Here is a 21,717-nt window from a genome sequence, read left to right on the forward strand (position 1 = left end):
CATTTACTAAAAACTTTTTTTAGCTTTAAGATCAATGAAAAAGCCGGAAAAAAAACAACAAAAACTATGTATGTGCCTTGAGTATATCCCTTTAATCAATTTTTATAAGAAACTTTTAATTATATTGGACAAAAAGACAATAAATATCAAATGATATTTTGGTCCACTAGTCCGACCTCAGAATGATTTTCGTGTATAGTGTTGATAAAGAAATCCTATTTTGATGCTCATGAAAAAAAAATTCTCATAGTGCTTATGTAGGTAAGCTTTAACTAAAATGAAATATTTTTTTCGGGATTAAAGAATATTTAAAAGTATTTTCGATTTGCCGATGAAAAAAAGTAAAAATTGTTTCTCTTGATATTCCTATAGCTAGCCACAACTACTTGATATTTGAGACTTTGATCATTCTGAGTAAAATAACAGTAAAAACTAAAGAAAAAAAGTTATAATGAACATTTGGATATAAAATTATTTTTATTATTGGTGTTGTTTGGTTTTTTTTTTCTTTTTTTTTCCATTTTTTGTTATTATTTTTATGATTATTGTCAATTTAGAAAATTAATATTGTTTTTTGTTCATGTGGTTAATGTAACGTAATGTTTGATTATGTTCATTTATTATTAATATCTAATGAAATTGTCAAAAATTGTAGTAAATGGCTGGTGATCAAGGAAAAGGAAATGGTTTTTTTAGACAATTGTTGAGAGGTAATAGTTCTACCTTACTCAGAGGGGACCCGCATGAGAGGGGGGTAACGGGTTCTGCTAGGAGGGCTAGGCAGGAAGAGGTTGTCAGACACAGTATTGCCCAAAGGTCGAGTGCGCTAGACCTAGTCCGAACCCCTCTTGATGACCAGTCTAGCAGCATCCATAGTAGTTGAGGTGTTTCTAGTAATGATGATAATGATGCTGATGATGTTCAATACGAAGCTCCTGATTCTCGCCCATTGGACTGGACTGTTGTTCGGGGGCCCGACTGGAGATTCGCACGTGGCGGCCCTAATTCCTCTGCCGCATCTGAGCGCGCAGGACGTAGTTTCGTCGATAATGAGCCGTCACGAGAGAGCAGGCCCTCACAGTCCGCTAACACGGACTGGTTAGTCACATCGCCCCAGCCCGAGGGGCCGACAGATACGTGACTGATCCCTAGCTATGGCGGGCACATAGCTAAACTTATTTTCGACGGCTCCGAGCGTACGCCTCCGATTTCTGGATTACCGTATTAGGAAGAGGCCGGTGGAGTCCATCATCCGACTGAGGGATATGTCCGATGCGCTAAATGATGTTCTACCTGCCACTTCCCTCGGCCGACTACCGTACATTATGCACCAGCACATCGACTGTGCTTTGATATCGGCGTTCGTGGAGAGGTGGCAGCCGGATACGAACACCTTCCACATGCCATGAGGGGAAATGACAATTATGTTGCACGACGTGCAACGCATAGTAGGCATTTCTATTGAAGGTTCTTTGCCGGCTGAGCCTTCTAAGGCGGAGTGGCAGGTCGGTATCACCAATAAATAATAATAATAATAATAATAATAATAATAATAATAATAAAATTACGAAAAGTAAAATTAATAATGACAACAACAACAATAACAATAATAATAATAAATTTCGTAAATAAATAAAAATAAAAAAATAAAAAAATAAATCGCACAAAATTGGGCGACTGAACCATGGTACAGTCGCCTAGTTTTGTCGCCCAGTTTTGTGCGATTGAACCATGGTTCAGTTGCCCAGTTTTGTGCAATTTAATTTTTTTTAAAAAAATTTCCAACGATTCAAATCGAAGAATTTACGTACCACATCCGATTCATAGTTGCTTTCGTTAGCCATAGTTAATCGATTACAGGTAACAGCTTGTTTAAGAGCTTTTAGAGAGATAGTACCGTGTTTGAATTCGTACTTCATACGCGTCTGAGAATTCGATATATATAGACAAATCTTCCGGATTAAAGTGTTAATAGTGTTATTAAGTGTGATTTACATTTATTAATTAAGTTTTAAGTCCAGTGGCAAATTTGTAATTTTTTAAACTTCAGGGGCAAATACGTAATTTCGGGGGGAGGGTAGCGATAAAATGAAAAGGGGTGGTGAAATTTAGTAACTCACTTCCCAAATCCCATGTAACCAATAAATACTATTCTTTCTCTGTAATTTTGCCCTAACCGTAAATGACACGAAAACTATAAATGGCGTGATCACTTGGAAAACGAGAGAGAATTTGATGACTAAAAATGAGTAAAAGCAGTAAGGTCATATTTCAAATTAGAATTTGAACAAAATTAATATGATAAACAAAACTAAAAATGTAAATTTTTGTTTGAGACGGTTTCACTGTGAGACGTGCCTCATACAAAGGTTAAATAGCCTAATAATGAAAAACTTTGGCATGATGAGCATTTTGTATAAACTCATCCTACAATGAGACAGCCTCATACTAAAGGGTCTGAAATAAAAAATGAGACAAATCAAGAGAAACGATAATAAATTGTAGCACCACTCTACAGAAGTGAAGATAATATAGGGCATTTTAGTCTCATCTCAAAAATTATAATAGTTGATATATTAACATTAACATGGGCCCCATGAAAAAAGTAAGTCTTTTTTTTTGTTTTGGGCTTAAGATATTACAAATCAAAGCCTACTATTAATTAGAAAATTACAGAGTAGGAGCTCTTTCAGCTGCTCCAGAAATAACAGTAAGCAAGTTGTTTCCAAATGGGTCACTTAGATGAGCTGCCAAATTCTCAACTGGGCCTTGGCCTGTAACATAGGCCTGAATAAAAAAGCCCAACATTGAAAACATAGCAAGTCTTCCGTTCTTGATCTCCTTCACCTTCAATATGGCTGCTTGGTCTGGGTCATTTGCTAAGCCCAATGGGTCAAATGGGCCTCCTGGGTGTAGCTTGTCTTCCAAATCCTGTCACCCCATAGTGTAAGAACATTGTTAGAAGAATTACGCTTGTGAGAGACTGTTTTTCGATGAGATGATCTCAATAAAGAGTCTATATGCTTATAACATGTATAAGTTGAGCTATTTAACCCAACGTATGGTGCGTGTTTCACGGTAAATCTTGTATGAGACCGTCTCACCATGAGACGAGCACATTGCACATATAATTAGCCGATTTCACTAATTGATCATTTTAATATTGTAAATGATCACCTTAAGATTATAAGTGATCACTTTAAGACAATAAGAATACATTGGGCTATCCCAATAGAGATGGTCTATCATGAGACCGTATCGTTTGAGAATTTATAATGATTCTTTTTAATTACTTCGGACATTGATTATAACTTCTATGATGGTCGGGTTACATTTGATTTTTATATATGGGTTATGTTAGATTGTCAAGTTATATTCAATTTAAGTTAATCGAGTCAAATTCAAACAATTCAGCTTAGCAAATATCCCAAATATACTTCAATATTTTAGGTAGTTAAATTATAAAAGCCACACATATAAATTAATATAAAAGTAAAAGACTAATTATTATTACCAATCCATTGATGATTCTGTAGTACTCAGCACCACCAACAAGAACAACCTCAGCAATAACAGCAAAGATAAGGTTGATGGGAATGTTTTTTCCAAAGTAGTTCAAGGTGTTGCCATCAAGCAATAGAGCACCAGTCTATACAACAAAATTAATCAATTTAATAAATTTAAAAAATTAGATAAATCTAATATTTTTAAAAATACTTTTCTATCTTTTTGAGTTTGCGTCATATAATGCAAATTCAACGGTCTGAGTAAAATTATGTTAAAGAAAATATACCTTGAACCAAACAGCTTCAGGGCCACAGTTTGCACCAAATTTGTTGAATGCTTCTGGAATAATGAACCCAGCTGCTCCAAGCATGGCCCAACGGGCATGAATCAACTCATATGCTTGGTATCTGAAAATAAAAATATGGTCAATATATGCCATATAATATAAGCTTTCATATATTTTAATTGAGCAACTCTTGTGAGATAGCATCTTTCAGTAAGACGATTTCAAACAATGAGTCAATATTCGCATATAATGTATTAGATGAACTATTTAACCAATGTATAAGGCGTGTCTGCCTATGAAACCGTCTCATACAACAATAGTGATTTTAGTTTCTTAATCGGAGAAATTTGGGCTTGGGCTTGCTTAGATAGTCTTGTTTTATACACATAACAAGCGAACAACGATAATGCCGAGTCTTAATTCCAACAGATTGAGATCATTTACATAAACTAATAAGTCAATTTCAAAGATTGTCCACGTGGATTGTTCTACTTCACTCATGTCTTTTAAGTTATCTTCGATATTCTTTGCCCTCTTTTTTTGTTTATAATTTTCTTAAAAATAAATTTTATATAACACGGAAGAATAGTAGTCAAGTTGGTTCAACAAAAATGCAAAAGTGATTATTTTGTCGCCTATTATATACTTATTTTGTAGATTCGCCTTTAATTTTAATTATACAGAAAAAGTATAATGTATTAATTGAAGAAAAGTTAGCTTACTTAGCAAAGTCTTCTGGCTTCTTGCTGAGACCAAAAGGATCATAGCCATAGCTGCAATAAATCAACCATACCAAATCATAGGTTAATGGAGGAATTCTTACATTACAACTGAATTAAAGATAATTCGGCCCACCCTATATAAAGTATAGTAGATTGCTTCCCTAAGTAGAATGTCTTGAGATTATTTATTTTAGTTTTCACTAAGTTATGAATCTTTTGGGGTTACATGATAGGCCGAGGGAGAGTAGATCTAAGTGAGAATTAATTCCAAATTTTTGTACGTGGGGACGATACTTGCTCTAATTGAAAAGAAATTTGATTCTCATTAAGAAGTTTTACTACCTCTATTTCATTATATTTACAACTGAACGCAATATGTCACAATCAGATGCGAATATATTTATTAACTAATAGTTGCTATAAAGTACAATTTTAATTCTTTATACTTTTAATTGCAATTGATAAAAAAATCTTGAAAAATTAATATTTTGAAAACATGCTAATTAAACAAATTTCTACTTTAACTATGTATTATATTATATTAAAAAAAGTATAAGCCAAATAAAGTCGGTTGAGAAACTTAATACAGTGACTGTAGCAATTATTAAAGACTAAAAATAATATTAAAATATGAAAATAAGGAAATTATGAAGACATACTCTCCAGGAACTTCTCCATTAAGGTATTCAGGGATTTCAGAGCGATCCAAAAGACCATCAGGCAAAAAGATCCTACGGTCAGGACCATACCATTTAGCAAGCTCATCATCAATGGACGAAGATGCAGCCGTCTTAGCTTTAGTCGGCGCCGGAGCCGGAGCCGCCTTTTTCTTACCAAATAAAGCCACTATCTTTGAAGTTCCAGCACTCTGTGTGGCGGCTGTTGGAGCCGGAGCCGGAGCCGCATTTCTCAAGTTAAGTTGGTTTCCCAACAATTCCGACTTACCTAAGCAAGCCGCCGCCGTTGAAGCCGCCACTGAAGCCATGAGTACCACCGATTAAGCTTTTTGATTTTGTGATGGTTATGGAAGATATGAGATGTGTTGGAGAAATGGGTTGGACTAAATGCATAATTTGGTGGATGTGGGGATGACACGTGTGAAGGTTTTGATTGGTTGGAATTTTGAAGGGAGAATCTATTGATTTGTTGTGATTTGTCAGGTGTGATTACGTGGCAGATAATGGAGTGTGACGTGGCATTGCTGATAATGAGATTGATTTGTGGATGGCTTAAGGTTCTAGACGGTTGTGCTCCTTTTGTTTTGGATAACTTATCTTCACTTATGGAACTACTTTCATCTCTTTTCTCAAAAATACCTTAAAAACACTAGTTGGGCTTGAATATTTTGTTCGTTGATTTATGTGGGCTTTTGAATTGAATTGGGATTGTTAAATGTATATGGATAACATAAATTGTTCTATGAGACAGTCTCATCGAGAGATGCATCTTATACTTGAGTTAAATAGTGAATTTAATATGTACAAATATTTTGGTGCAAATTGTTTTGTTTTTCTCAACAATCTTCTGTCGAATCTTTTCCTATAATATTGCCAAAATGAAAAATATTTCCCACTTTGCATGAAATGGAAAAGTATTTCCCACAATACCGTCCACGTGGCAATTTATTTTTTTTTTTTTAAATATTCCAGACAAAACCGCCAAATGAGATGACGGTTTGCATTAACCAGTAAACCGCCACATGAAGTAGCGTTTTGGTTAGGGAAAACCGCCATCTCATTTGGCGGTTTTGTCCTGTAAAACCGCCATCTCATGTGGCGGTTTGCTCTGTGCCCGTCCAACGTTTTATTTTTTTCTTTCAATTCCCATATAGTTAGCGCAACCTGCATTAAACTAGTTCAATACCATCTATTCCAAAATAATCTATTACGAACCAGCTTGATTTGAAAACATTAATTATGAAAATAATGCGAAAATATATTACAATCATGGAAAGTGATACAAGAAGTTCAAATCATATAAATTGATACAAAGTGTGTTAAACTATAATCCTCGGCCCCTTTTGTTGTGCGCACGGTGGATGATGATGGTGTATGCTCGTCAACCTCTGCAATGACATTAAGAGCAGGAGCTCGTTGTTGACTAGCACACTGATATGTGATGATCCTTTGTGGAGGTGATGGATGTGGAGGAGGAATGATCATGGAAGCTGGAGGAACGAATGGCGACATAGCACCGGATGTCGATGGGTATCTGGAAGACCGACCTCGAGTAGATGAACGCTCGCGACCTCGTGTGGACCGACTACTTGATCCTCCGGAAGAGCTACCTCGGTGGGCCGAACTCCGTGGAGAAGGAGTGTGGAATGTGTCATCTACCTTGCCAATGATAGCTGGAGTCAGAATGAGGTACTCATACCCCGCCTGACTTAATGATCGGTCAATGACGCGTTAATGGAGCCAAGGGTTTGAGAACACAGCCGATACCCCACATCAACTAGCGATGTAGCGGCCCCATGAATCGTGTCATTGCATTGTATGAGCACCAATCGGATGCGCTCAGCCTGTATGTTATCATTATATTGTTAAAAGAATCACATAAAAGTTTTACTATATGCTATGAGTGTTCAAAGAAGACGTACCAGTAACGTAGATGTCGGATGGTAATGTGATCCTGGCTGCGCAAATGTGGTGTTCGTTAGGCGTAATATGGAGATACGCCTGTATCAATTCATGTACGCACCAAAGCTATAACTAGTGTAGTTATCTCCTCGAACCGATCGAGATGCTCGATCATTCCATGCATCTACCTGTGATCTATGTCGTACGATGTAGTTCTTGTCCCCAGTCCTCCGATCAATCGCATATAGTTGAGGTTGGGTGTCACAGGCATGCGGAATAACCTGCTCCAAACCGAATTGACGCATGACACGATCCGGGAGATGTAGCTCGACGATGTCAAAGAAAATAAGTGGACAACGCGATCTCCAAATCTCGTGGCTCGATCTACATATGTGTGGCAAAGCGTCCATCTTAGCCTTTGTGTAAGGCTGCCATGTCATCTGTAGTAGAAATAATAGACTCAATACTATATACAATTTATTCATAACTAATACAAAGAGTAAATGTTATGCTCGTCCCATTATCGATCAAGTGCGTCTCTGTAGTAGACGAGAGTATATGGGGAGTGGGACCTCGAAAGATATACGCGAAGCCAGTTGCAAACAAATAAACATTGTTTAATATTTTCATGTATCATAAAATAGTGAAATTTTGAATTTGAATAGTGAATTGAATGTTGCCGCCTTACTGCTAAAGGATCCATCCCACGACGATGCTGTGAACCTAACACCGGTTCAAAATCCTCTGCGTCATCTTCCTGATCATGTTTCCCAGCGGGATGCTCGACATAAATTACGATGTAGATATGCTAGGGTGGCACTTCCCCAACTATACTCATCTACCCGCTCCAAGTCTCCTAGCAAAGGGAGATAGATCAACTGCACCGAGTTACCACTCTTGTCTGGAAACAAGATACATCTAAACAGGTACAAAATGTACGCTCGCGCATGTCTATCCACTGTAATATCATCCGCGTCATCCACTAGCGCGCTGAAATGCTCTCTGAGCCAAGTCAACTTCAACGAGGATCCAGGGATTATCTTCGGCTGTGGGGGGGTCTTGAGGGTTTTCTGGCCAAACCCCTAGTAGGTCATGAACTAATGCTGGCCAATTTCCCACTCCATCACCTATCACTGTTTGTCCTTTAATGGGCAGTCCCATTATAACTGTCACATCTTGCAACATGATCGTTGCCTCGCCACCCATGAAGTGGAAGGTATGAGTCTCCGGCCTCCACCTTTCACTAATGCAGTGATAAGAGCTCGATTGAGCTCTAAACCCCCGCCCAACAACCTGTAAATGTAACTAAAACTAGCTAATTCCACTACCTCTGATACTCTGTCATCCACCTCCCAATGTAACGTATTCGCCTGGTAGTGCTGACGAGTAACCAGCTGGGTAGTGGAGCCCTCCCAGGCAGCTAAGTTCCTGTGTGTCACCTGAAGCGTAAGCACTGATAGATCAACTAGGCCCGGCATCGCCACTATCGCTGTTACATACATAAGTATTATAAAATTCACAAAAATATTATCAGACTTAACATGATTACAAATTTTTTAAAAAAACATACTTTTTTTACCTTCGAGGACATGTTTTCTAATTATGACTACTAAATACACAAATGCTACATGTGTTACGAGGACGCGTCAACGGGGCATCCATTTCGTTTCGTATACGAGTTGATCGTGGACGACCCTTTCCACGCTTAGTTGAAAGACCTGGAACAACTATAGGACCATTCCAAGGATCACAGGTGAACACGTCTGGAACAGGCATAAAGGTCTTCTTATATGTGGATACGTAGTTTGTAGTGCGAAACGAAGGGTCCACAAAAGCATCATACGAAATGTTACGAGCTCGATATACTTCAAGAACATGTGAGCACGGTAACTTGAACATGGTTGGTTTCTGACAGGAGCATGATGTTACTGTGAGGTCAACCATGTAGCATTTTCCACCTTTTCCTGCTATCCTGTTGCCACAACCAGTGGTGACCTCAAAAATCCCACGTACTGTGTCATATATCCTAACATCATGAAAGCGTGCTTTTTCAAAATTCTTATCAATCATATCAGTTGGTTTGTTGGCATAAACATGTCCATTCTCTAATCTCTTTCTCCCTAAATCCCTCCTTGTAGTAAAGTATTCGTTAACCCGGAAGAATGTCATCCTAACCAATGAAGTGATTGGGAGACACCTGGCCCCCTTCATTACGCCATTGAACGCTTCATACATGTTCGTAGTTTTCACTCCATATCGATGCCCACCATCATGAATCAAAGTCCATTGGCGCTCAGGAATAGAACCATCCACTAAGTACTTATACGCGTCCTCATTAAACTCTTTAAGGCGATCCATATAGAAATTATATTTCCGAATCCTTTTCTATTAGAAGCTTTTCCAAATAAGTTTTTAACTGCTATGTTTTTGAACTTCTTATGCACGTTCGAAGCTAGATGACGTTTACAAAATCAATGGAATGCATATGGCTCTTCCCAACCTTTTCCAACTCTATTCATTGCATGCAAAATTCCCTTGTGACGATCAGATATAACACATAAGCCGTCCCTCTTAGTGACATAATGCCTTATACAATCTAAGAACCAGCTCCATGTGTCGTTGCTCTCTCCCTCCACAACGGCAAAGGCAAGTGGGAACAACTGAGAATTTGCATCTATCGCCATAGCAATCATAAGTGTGCCTCTGTTCTTTCCGTACAAATGTGTACCATCTATAGAAATAAGGGAATGACAGTGGGGAAAACCCTTAATGGATGGTCCGAAAGCCCAAAAAATTCTCTGAAACATCACTCTGGTAGGATGCATTGTCGGTTGGTCTTCCCATTGCACCATTGTTCCTGGATTAGATTGCATTAATGCCTGCAGGTACCTTGGAAGCTTCTCAAAGGACTTATCCCAATCCCCAAATACTTTTGTTATAGCCTTATTTTTGGCCAACCAAGCTCTCTTATATGTTAAAACAAATCCGTATAGATTTTTTACAAAATTAACGTTTGACTTCACCTTGAACGTTGGATCAACTCTGATCATATCCACGATAAGATCAACGACAAAATCAAAAGTAAGGAGGGGATGGTCGTCACTGTAATGTGCTGAGCAATCTTGATTATAACCCTTATGTCGCATAATCTTAAATGATCCCGTGGGGGTCGTAATAGCTCGCATCCTCCATTCAAAACCTTTACCCTCCGCATTAGTACATTGGATAACGTACTTTGAAGGCTCCGACTCAATTACACGGAAGTTTTTATTGTTAGAAATCGCCAATGCTTTAACATTATTCTTAAGTTGGTCTAAGGAGCAAAACTCTTGCCCTATCTTAAAGTCTCCATTTTCATTCATGGAGCTGTCATCATTCCAGATCATCCATGCATCAATCGATCTTTCATCAACCTCATCAATTCTAAGCCAGTCTTGAGATGGAGCACCTTCTCTAATCGCTGCATGTAGAGCTTCTCTTTTGTAATCATCCTCCTCTGAATCAGAATCAATATGCTCATCATCCTGATCTAAAGAGTCAACCTCATTCGCATTACGCCTACCCAAGTGACTCGTGGAAAGGTGTTCATTACACCACCACCAAAGCCACGTGAATGAGTCGGAGAGGTGAACTCATCAAAGTGCTGATTAACGTAATTTTGGTTACTTAACATTTCTGTGAACGTATCATGGCGTACACTAGGACCTAATTTTGGAAGTTCCATGCTAGTCATGACTTCCGTCGCATTACCCAAATTTGCAACCAATTCAACATAAACCTCCATTGCCATTCCAGGGGCTTGTGATGTCGCATAAGCAAGAGCACTTATGCTTTCATCCTTCTTAATCGGGACTAACACAATTTTCCCAATCACCTGATATTTATCTCCATTTTTAACATAAAAGAGTTGCGATCACAATCAATTACATCATAGACTTTGCTATAAAACACCTCAAAGTTAGTATTCCGACGATGGATAAACATCACTGTATTTAATCCTCCATTATACACAACATCAGATCTAGTATAGCTTACTTCCCCACCCCAATACACTATAACAGGATAATGATTTATATTCTGCAAACACAAGCATGTTTTTCATGTGATTTCACATACACTTTATTTTTGATTGTGAGTAAGGGAAGTGTAAATGTGAATACAAGAATGTGTAATATTAAAGTATTACAACACTTATTAGAAGGTTCAAGTCAAATATAAAGCTAACAATACTATGAATATATACTAAAACCATTAAACTAACCCTACAAAGTAGTAAACTTTCATTGAAGCATTTCATCAAACACTTTATATGCATACAAACCAAATCATAATATTCAACTACAAATGTGTAAAATTTAAGCTTAAATCATGAAATCAAGAGAATGTAACAAACAATCAATGTATTTATAACTTCAAATGACAACAATAATGAACAAAAGATCAATTCGCAAATTAAAAAAAATTAGGGTTATATTCATACCTTAAATGAGGATGACAATGAAGTAAAGAAGGAGAAGATGACAATGTAGTTGAATGAGAGGAATTGTGAGTATGAAGTAAATGAGGAGTATAGAGTTTTTTTTATAGAGAACCGGCAGCAACTAATGAGGAGAAGAAATGAGATGCAATGAACAAAAAAGCCACTTGAGATGGCGATTTTATGGGAATTTTTTAAAAAAAAAAAAATAAAATTTAATGCAAACCGCTAAGTGAGGTAGCAGTTATATTAAAAAAAAAAGGAAAAAAAAAATTTCCTCCCAGCCATCCTACGTGGACTGTAATCAGGGAAATATTTTTCCCTTTCAAGTATATTGGGAAATAATTTTATTTTTAACATTATAATGGGAAAAGATTCTCTTTTGTCTTGTTTTCATGCATGCCATCAACCAGAGTTGTTATAACTAACGAAACAATATGATATGTACCGGATCATATGATAGAATTCGATTTTGATCTGACTTCAAATTTAATTTGAAATTACGTAAAAATCAATGTGGCACAAGAGCCGATATTGAACCACCCGAGACACTTGATTCATTATTGACCCCATGATTTGAATGAGCACTACTACCATCTATTAATATACTAATGAAATCTATAAATTACTAAATTATTCCCAAAATGAAAAAAAATTTCCTAAATTATTCCCAAAATGAATAATAATGAAATGTTTTTGTTGTAATTGGAATTACTTCTAATCATAGGAGCTTCAACCATTAGCTTAATGTTTTATTTGTCAAGAATCAATTAAATCAAAAGTTTAAACTGATGGTTGAAACCTCAATATATGTTAAATACTTTATCATGCCCCTCACATGAAAGTCATTTGAACTAAAAGTATAAATGCAACAAAAGTTTACCTCATACTTGATCCTTATAATTTTACTTGAAAAGAGGGGTGAATGAGATTTGAATCTGTAACTTCAAGCTTTGGTATTATGTCAAATAACTAATTCAACCAAAAGTTTTAATATTACCTAATGATTAAGCCTCCAACATATCTTATTCTCTTTCATCGACGACATGTATATATACTCATTTGTTCTTTTGAATTTGCTAGTAATCAAAAAGCTTTTTGATAGGTGTGTTTCTGAGCATTTTTGTGGTCTAACTTCATCTTTATTTTGGTGATGTTTAGTGTTATTGGTTGCATTATGAGCTTAATTAAGTTAGAATTGAATTTATGTAGTGTTTGGAAATAAGTATTTTATTTCAAATTATGAAAAAATAAATGAAGAAATTGAAAATGAAAAGGTTTGGGTAGTAATTTTCAAATTCTCAACTTTAACTACTTTAAAAACAATGGCGAAATCTGATCCAAATCCAAATTCGAAAATTTTTGATTTGCCAAATAATAAATTTAAGTCAATTCCAAATTTTCAAATAAAATCATCGTTCTCAGACATGGCATTAAGATATTTTACATACCTTATATGTATTTAAGAGCAATAGAGGATGTAATTACTCCCTCCGTTCCATTCATTAAGCATTATTCGCTATTTTGGCATATCCCACTTATTTACATTATTTACTTTTTGGATAATGATTTATTACTTTTTTTTATTCCCATTCGTACATTTTAGCTGCATTTTAAATTCATTTACAATTTTTTTTCTCTATTTTCATTTATTACTAAATATCAACTTTTTATGTAAATAACACTCAATTTCTTTTCGAGTAAAATTAGAGAGACAAAATAGTACTTCTTCCGTTCCACTATATTTGTTATATTTGACTTATTATGAAATCCAATGCATTATTTTGATTATTTATATATTAAACTATGCATATAAAATATTTATAAAAATTTAATATTATAAAAGTATGCATTTAGACTATTCAAACAAGATCCCACTTGGTCATATTTTTCCTTAAAAGTTAGAGGTAATACTTCTTCCGTTCTACTATACTTGCTACATTTGACTTTTTATGCAATCGATTTGATCATTTATATACTGAACTATACAAGTCTAAAAATTATAAAAAGTTGATATTATAAAATTATGCGATTAGACGATGCAAATAAAACCCCACTTGACTATAAATTTACTCACACATTAGCCATAATATATAAAATAAAGTGAATAATAAATGGTGTCAAAAATGGTAAGGTAGTGAGTATTTTAGAACGGAGAATGTAGACATAATAAGCTTAGGGACTACTATAACTTAACCCCAGTGGAAAATTATATGACATGACATTAGAGACAATATGATTAGAATTTGGAAAAAACCAAAATGTGAGATTTAGGGTGATGGCCTTTGGGCTAGCCTTTTCTAAAAGCTGTGTAGGGGTTGGCCCGATTGTCACACCCAATCCAACTTGATTGAATGTGGCCTTTGACAGAAGGATTGCTAATTGCTATTGATTACAAGAACTACTACTTTTGTTTAGGTCCAAAATCTACATGGCAAAATAAACCCACTGAAGTGAGATGATCTCAAAAATTTTTAGTCGTATAAAATATGTGACTCTACCGATTGAAAATTGTGCTTGGATTTTTTTCATTCTATACTCCCGTTCTTATTTTCTTTTTTAATTGGTTTTTTTGAATTTGCTTACACATATATTTCTTACTTTTTCATAAAATATATTTTTTATTATTTTAAATAATTTTTTCTTAATTTCAACCCTTCTGTATTTGAGGATATTTCTATGGGACATAATCAGTGACAACACTATTGGTCACTTTTTTTGATAAAAATAAAAGATAAATTTACAAATTTTTATTTAAGACGGTCAAATTTGAAGATAGTCCTAAATTAAATAGTCAAACTAAATTAATTAAAATATTCATATTCATACTTGAAATATTCACTTTAATTATTTATATTCATACTTGAAAAGTCATTTTAAAAGTTAAAACTGACAATTAAGATATTAAAAACACTCACTTTATTTGTTTAAAAGAGCCTCTATAAATGTAAATTAGGCTCCTTGCATTGAACGGTCACATTGTCAATAATCTCATACAATAGTTGTTCAAGATAATAATCGATATCCATATGTTAAATTATTAATTATCGTAGAATCCCTATACTTTAAAATTAGTTTTAAAGAATAATTTTTTTAAAAATAAATAATTTTAGTAGACATATTTAATTCTATAAATGTAAATTTACTTTTTTGAAAGTTACGTACTGTAATCATAGATAAATGTTACTCCTCGTATGTCTTTGTGTTGAATTTATTTGTTTTCCATTTGCTTTGGAGATTGCATGGAGTTGATTATAAGTATTAAGGACTATTCCGTGAAAGCTAATTGTAGAGTAATTGTTAGTTATTTAGGTAGTTGTATAATTGTAGTTAATAGAGTTATTATAAAATTAATGGTTAATTAGTTGTATAAATTAAGACTATTCAATAAAATGAAAGGTAATGGAAGCTTTTAGTATATTAATTCAAATTAATTCTATTAAAATAATTTTTTTCATATTTTTGAATTGTTTATAAAAAAAAATTACCTGCATTACTCATCCTCCATTCCCATGAAAAAAATTTGTGTATATAGCTGAGAACATAATTTTATTCTCTGTTTTTACTTATTTATTCTCTGTTTTATAAATAAATTTGTCTCATTTTAACTTTTATGTAATGAAAATTTTATTGATTTATTTTTAAACAATGTAAAAGAACACATTCAATAATTTTACATATTTATCAAGTCAAAAACATTGAGATATATAATCTAATGAAAAAATATTATAAATTTCCAAATAAAATTATGAAGTTTGATAATAACCACAAAATATAAAAAGCAACTACCTAATAAGAATATACGAAACCATAAAATGAATGGAGATGATGATTGATGAGGTAATGGAAAAGGAATGAAGATAGCAAACATCCAAACCACAAACCATTTCATTGCATGCATCTAAAATATAAAGCATACAAAAATGAAAACAACTACAAAACTCATAGGAGCTACCAATTTCCCACTATCAAAAGTTAGTTTTATATTCTCAAAATTATTATAATTTTGTATGATGATATTAACATCATGTCTCTTACTCCCTTTTAGAAAGCACCATTTGTATTTCAAATGAAAATTGATGAAAAAAATTGAGTTAAAATTTAAGATAAAAATAAAATAAAAAATAAGTTAAAAACAAAAATAAGTAGTTAAGATGGAGAGAAAATGAGTTTATAAAAGAAATTAAAATAACGAGAATGAACTCATTGAAAAATAAATAAAAAATTAATAAAAATAACTAAAATAGAAAATAGTGAAACATGATTACTATATTGCACATCATCAAATAATAAGTTCGTAATCAAAGACAATTGTGAGGCGAATTCATCTACACTTTGGAGAATACTACATACACAAATTCTCGTGAGAGACGGTCTCTTTGAGAGATCCTCTTCAATTGGGCTGACTCATTATATATTTTTTTAAAATATTGTAAGTAGGCATTAAAAATAATATAAGTAGATATTAAGATATTGAAAGTATGCACTAAGAATACGGTAAACAAGTATTAAGGATAATATAAGTAGACATTAAAAATACGGTAAGTAGACATTAATTTTTAATGGGTTGGACTTAAAATACGTTTAAGAAGGTAAGAGACTAGCTGTACAACATACTTCCCCCTCAAGAGTATATCAACAAATAACAATGACATCAAGCGTGATTACGAAAAAGAGAAAATTACGTATGTAGGTGAATGTCTATCACTTATCGAATTTAAAGTTATTTCATTTTTGTGATCATATTTTTAATGAACTGAATTAATTTTTAGCAATATAATATACTAAAGTTGTTTGATTCACCTAATAAATTTTCAAACTGTAGAAATTTAAATGACTAAAAAGTAGGTATAGTAAGTGAATTTATTGGAATTTATACATCTTGAGAATCTTAAATTTTTATAATTACAATTATTATTTTTATTTTCGCAATTCTTAAATATTTAATTATTAGAAAATGGTGATTGGAGATGGAATTATAGTATCTCAAAAAGCATTTGTGAAAATGATCAAAACATAATTGATATATCATCTCAAAAAAAAAAAAAATTGATATATCATCACAAAAAAAAATTGATATATCAACTTTTGTAGTACAATGCAATACAAGTGGGCAGACACGTATATAAATTATGGAATGCAATTTCAACACTACAAGGGACATCGTCGTAGAACTTTGGATCTTAATTTACTTTTATTCCATTTTTTTTCTTCGTAAATTTCAATACAAATTTAAAAGTTAAATAATATTTATTGTATTTTTTAAAAAATAAAAAAAATTTGATATTTAAAAATATATGTTGAGATGAATTTATTAATATTTCACATAAATATATTTTTTCATATAAATCGATGAAAAATCTTAGTCGAAGTTTAACACTGAACTTCGTAAGTTCTATTTGAGAAAGACATATAATGGTTATACCTTTTAATTTAGTAGGAGTAGTGCCCTGATTTCTTAAACATAATGGAGGATTCTTACGATTAAATTGCTTAATGAGAAAATTTAATAAAGATTTTGAGAATTTGTATATTGTTTAATGCTAGTATAGATTTCGAGATCTTAATATATGAAATCAGGATCGTTTCGTTTATTTTTGGGCCCCAGAGCAAAAGATAAAAAGGCCCTAAAAAATTACAGCCTAATGACTAATATATTTTTTATTGTTAATATTTAAGCTACTTTATATAAAAAGCACTAAGAACTCATATTACTTAGCAAAAAATATAAGAAAATTTAATTCAAATTAATATCACTTATATACATAAGAATAAGTTTTTTGTGCCCTAAAAAATTCGAGGCCCTAAGCAGTAGCCCGCTTTACTCTTGCTAATTGACGGCCCTGTATAAAATGAGAAAACGAAATAGAAAGAATCCAACTATAATCATGGTCCAATTATGTTTATTTCCCACTAAAATTCTCAAAAGTAAAAATATAAAATATTCAAAAAATTAACAATTACTTCCTTCGTTTTTAAATACCGACTAATGTGTAAGAAAAAATATAGTCAAGTGGAATCTTGTTTAAATTGTTTAATCACATATTTTCATAATATTAAATATTTTTAATTTTTTGATATGTATAGTTCAATATATAAACGATTAAGATAAGATATTGAATTGGATAAAACGTCAAAGGTAAGAAGTACAATTGAAGGAAGGAAGTATTTATTTCTATTAACATTATGCAAACATATTCAAGCATTTGCACATAGACTTAGGGTCTAGGGAGTTCTCACCTAATCGGCATGAATTATACCTACATTCTATTATTACGGCTGATTCAAGTGGAAAATCTTTCAGGTATTATTTACTTCCTTGAACCTAAACATTTTTTCAAGTTTCTACCTTTTTACCCACATTTTTCCACAAAATCCAACTATAATCATGATCTATAGAAAGTGGAAACCTTTTGTTTTGTATGTTAGATTATACTTCCTCAACATGGGATATAGTCGTATTATTCGCTTATCTCTCTTAATTTATGATTAATTTTATATAAGTTAAAATATAGTCAAGTGCGATCTTGTTTGATTCATCTCGATGCAATGATTATTAATATCCTATTATTATAAGTTTTTGTTATACATAATTATAGATACTAAGGATTAAATTAGTGCATTGGACCGCGTGAAAAAACAAACGTTGCAAGTATTTTGAAACGGAGGAAGTATAATATATTATGGGATTGGGATCTTATTCATGAGTTTAAGCTTTTGTTTTAGTTGGTTTACATGATATCAGAAGCCATCATAACAAGAGGTCATAGGTTCGGGTCCCAGTCACTCCTCTTTTAAAGTGAAATCTTTAAAGCCAAGTATCATGTTAAGAAATTAATTAAACCGAAAGCTCATATATTTAGTGTAAGTTAATAAATCTTGATCATAATATTATCATATACTCCTTAAAAGACATGTTCTTGATCTATCCTTTGTTAGAGTATATATAACCTAACCTAAGGCCTCAACCATCAGTTTAGACTTTTGGTTGAGTTGGTTCGTTAACATAGTATCAAAAGCCAACGTGATAAGAGGTCACGGGTTCAAATCTCAATCACCCCTCATTTAAAGTGAAATATTTAGCTTCCAGGTATGAGAAGAGTTTGTAATGCAACCACACTTCTAGCCCAAAGGGCTCTCACGTGAGGAAAGTGTTATAGTATATAACCTATCTTGGGGGCTAGGGCCTCAACCATCGGCTTAAACTTTTGGTTGAATTGGTTCCTTGACATCCTTACTCCTTAGCAACACCTTGGATGCTCTTTTAGCAAAATTCAAGATTTCATCCCTATCAAAATATAGTATCGAGAAATTATAGGTGTCGACTCACCATTTTGGTGAAGCACAACTTATTTTGAGAGTGTTTGACAAATGAGTTTTATTATAACTTATATATTGTTTTATTTTGTTTTTTAGCTAGTTGGATAAGTAAATTGTTAAAAAAGATATTTAATAAAACTTAGATATTTGATGTTTATTGTTTATTATAGAATAAAGTGAATTAACATTTGACCTTTTGGTATAATTTGCATGTACAATTTGAGTCACGATTTGAAGGGATTGGGATGTTTGATGAAGAACATAATTAGTTAACTTTGCACAAAAAACAGAGCAGCAATCAAAAGAAGCAAAGACACAAGTGTTTATGAGATATCTTAGATACCTCCTCCTCAAAAAATGCTTACTTTTATTAATATATCAACATACACTAATGAATAAACCTCACACACCCCTTGAGAACAATCTCTCAAGGTAGAGACCTCGTAATCTCTCACAAATACACTTATACAAGGAAGAAGAAATTCTAATGATTTTAACCCTAATTGCCTCTAGATATTATCTCTCTCCTGATTCTCTAAGTCTATTTGAGCCATTATATAGCACAAAATATATTAGAGAAACCATAGGGAAAATAGCCTTGCTCCTCAAGTATATGCCGTAGTATTAGAAACGTGCATTTTTGGGCCTGCTGCTCCTTGCTCGGACAAGCAAAATTAATGCTCGGTTGAGTGGCTCAATAAGTGAGCTTCTGCATGTTATTTGTTGTTGCCTCGAACGAGCAACGTTCTCCTTGCGAGCCTTGCCTTGTTCATGGTATAACTTGAGACCCTTCTTAAGTGACTTCTTGTCTTGTTCAAGCTGGACATGCCTTGTCTTACCCAAGACACTCCAAATCATCAATATTGATCACTTCATCAAGTGATCCTAACCTTAGCATCTCATGCTCCATTTCACACCTATCATCACTCTTAAGTGTGCAAGTTATAAAGTATGCTATTAGGTGATCAAAGGCACCTCCAACATATGAGATTTGAGCCTTGTCACAACAACATTTTCTAAAATTAAAACTATAAAAAATATATATATTAAAATATATAAATCAAGACGAATCTAATTATTTCCACATGAATACATTTTGACTTTTATAAATTCATGAAAAATTACGTTTAAATTTTCTACCATTTTATATGAAATATTTTAAGCTTAACTCTAAATATAAATTAATCTTTTTCTTTTTTTTAAAATAATGTTTTTTTAAAATAATGTTGTTTTTTAAAATAATACTACTTGGTCATTTATGGGTGTTTGACATTAGTGATGTTACTATTAATTCATTATTGATACTTTATGACTTGGGTAGGCTGCTGGGGTTGTGATGTTAGTATTTGACCAATATACTATGTGTACTAAATCCTCCTACCTTTTCTGACGGCAAATTGACGTGTTATTATACACCCTTTGTCCTAGTAGATTTAAAAAAAATTAGAGTTTTTAAGAAATTATGAAATCAAAAGAAAGTAGTAGTTATTGTATAAAAATTAAAATAATACAAAATAAATTAGACAACTAAAATAACAATTAATATAAAATCAATGGACTAGAAAAATACTTATTGCTTTATTTATAGAAGTACATAGAGTATTTGATTTGGATTAAATTCTCAAATTTTATTTAATTAGCATAGAAATTGTTGATTATTGAGGTTTAAACTTAATATATTTAAAATATGATTTGTAACAAGAATATTGATTGTGGAATTGAAATAGTTAACATGTTTTAAATTTTTCTTGAAAATCGGTAGCGTTAGTTTTTAGTATTTTTGGTATCAAAACATTGAAAATCGGTAGCGTTAGTTTTTAGTATTTTTGGTATCAAAACATTCTACGAAATAATTTAAATTATAAAAGAATTAAATCCGCAATTTATTTTATTAAGATTTGTAATGAAAATATTCACCTAATTAGTGACCTTTTAAATTGAAATATTCACCTAATCAGCAATTTATTTTTAGTTATACGTTTTATTATACTTGCTTCACTTTTATTATTTAATCATTTCAAATTACTTTTTATTTAAAGCGTAAAATAGAACAAAAAAAATAGGTGGTTTTATAGAAAATACTTCCTCCGTTCTGAAATATTCGCATCAGATTGTAATATTTAATGTGAAAAAATATAAATATCAATAGCAAGTATAATGAAATTTGGAAAATATTAACTAACAATTTAGGTTAACATTAAACGTAATGGCAAAATTTTCATTGAAATAGTAACCACAAAAACAATCATCAATTACGTCAAAATTTACACCCGAAAGCAATGGTTCTTTAAAGCTTAGTCATCCAATAGACAAATGGACTCTAAAAAAAAGCGGAAGTTTCCAATAATTCCAACAATGAGAGACCTCCCCCTACTTGCTAAGCTTAACCAATGGGTTTGATTAGACCCCTCTTTTTCTTTTCTTTTATTTTTCCTTTTAAAATACTTGCTAATATATTACAATAAATTGACATTATATATCATACGCTAATAATATGTAAGAAAAATATAGTAAAATGCGATCTTATTTGAATTGTCTAATCGCATACTTTGTTAGAATATATAACATATCTTAGGGTTACAACCATCAACTTAAACTTTTGGTTGAGATAGTGTTTCGACATGGTATCAAAGCCAACGTGATAAGAGGTTACATGTTTAAATTTCAATCACCCCGCATTTGAAGTGAAATATTTAGTGCCATGTATGAGGAGAGTTTGTGCTGCATCTACACTTCTAGCTAAATGACTCTCGTGTGAGGGGCATGTTGGAGTATATAAGATATCTAGGGATCTTAATCATCAACTTGAACTTTTGGTTAAATTAA

The 21,717-nt window shown here is 32.8% G+C and overlaps 1 protein-coding gene across 1 annotated transcript; it reads right to left on the reverse strand.

Annotated features, from left to right (window-relative positions):
• Positions 1–2,521: 2,521 nt before the first annotated feature.
• Positions 2,522–5,873, reverse strand: LOC130811362 (chlorophyll a-b binding protein CP26, chloroplastic). Its single transcript, XM_057677640.1, has 5 exons — positions 5,175–5,873; positions 4,516–4,566; positions 3,794–3,914; positions 3,515–3,649; positions 2,522–2,931 (listed from the first exon to the last, which is right to left on the reverse strand). The coding sequence occupies exons 1-5, from the start codon at positions 5,498–5,500 to the stop codon at positions 2,671–2,673; spliced, it is 894 nt and encodes a 297-aa protein (XP_057533623.1). The 5' UTR covers positions 5,501–5,873; the 3' UTR covers positions 2,522–2,670.
• Between the last annotated feature and the right edge of the window lie 15,844 nt (positions 5,874–21,717).

The sequence above is a fragment of the Amaranthus tricolor genome, chromosome 4 (assembly GCF_026212465.1).
Source record: "Amaranthus tricolor cultivar Red isolate AtriRed21 chromosome 4, ASM2621246v1, whole genome shotgun sequence".
Lineage (NCBI taxonomy): Eukaryota > Viridiplantae > Streptophyta > Magnoliopsida > Caryophyllales > Amaranthaceae > Amaranthus > Amaranthus tricolor.

Bases quoted from the DNA above. Each gene is read 5' to 3' on its own strand.
- LOC130811362 (XM_057677640.1), bottom strand. From the start codon at position 5,500: ATGGCTTCAGTGGCGGCTTCAACGGCGGCGGCTTGCTTAGGTAAGTCG. The intron at 3,915-4,515 runs GTAAGCTAACTT...TTTTATTTTCAG, and splicing joins AAGCCAGAAGACTTTGCTAA to ATACCAAGCATATGAGTTGA. The intron at 3,650-3,793 runs GTATATTTTCTT...TTTGTTGTATAG, and splicing joins CTGAAGCTGTTTGGTTCAAG to ACTGGTGCTCTATTGCTTGA.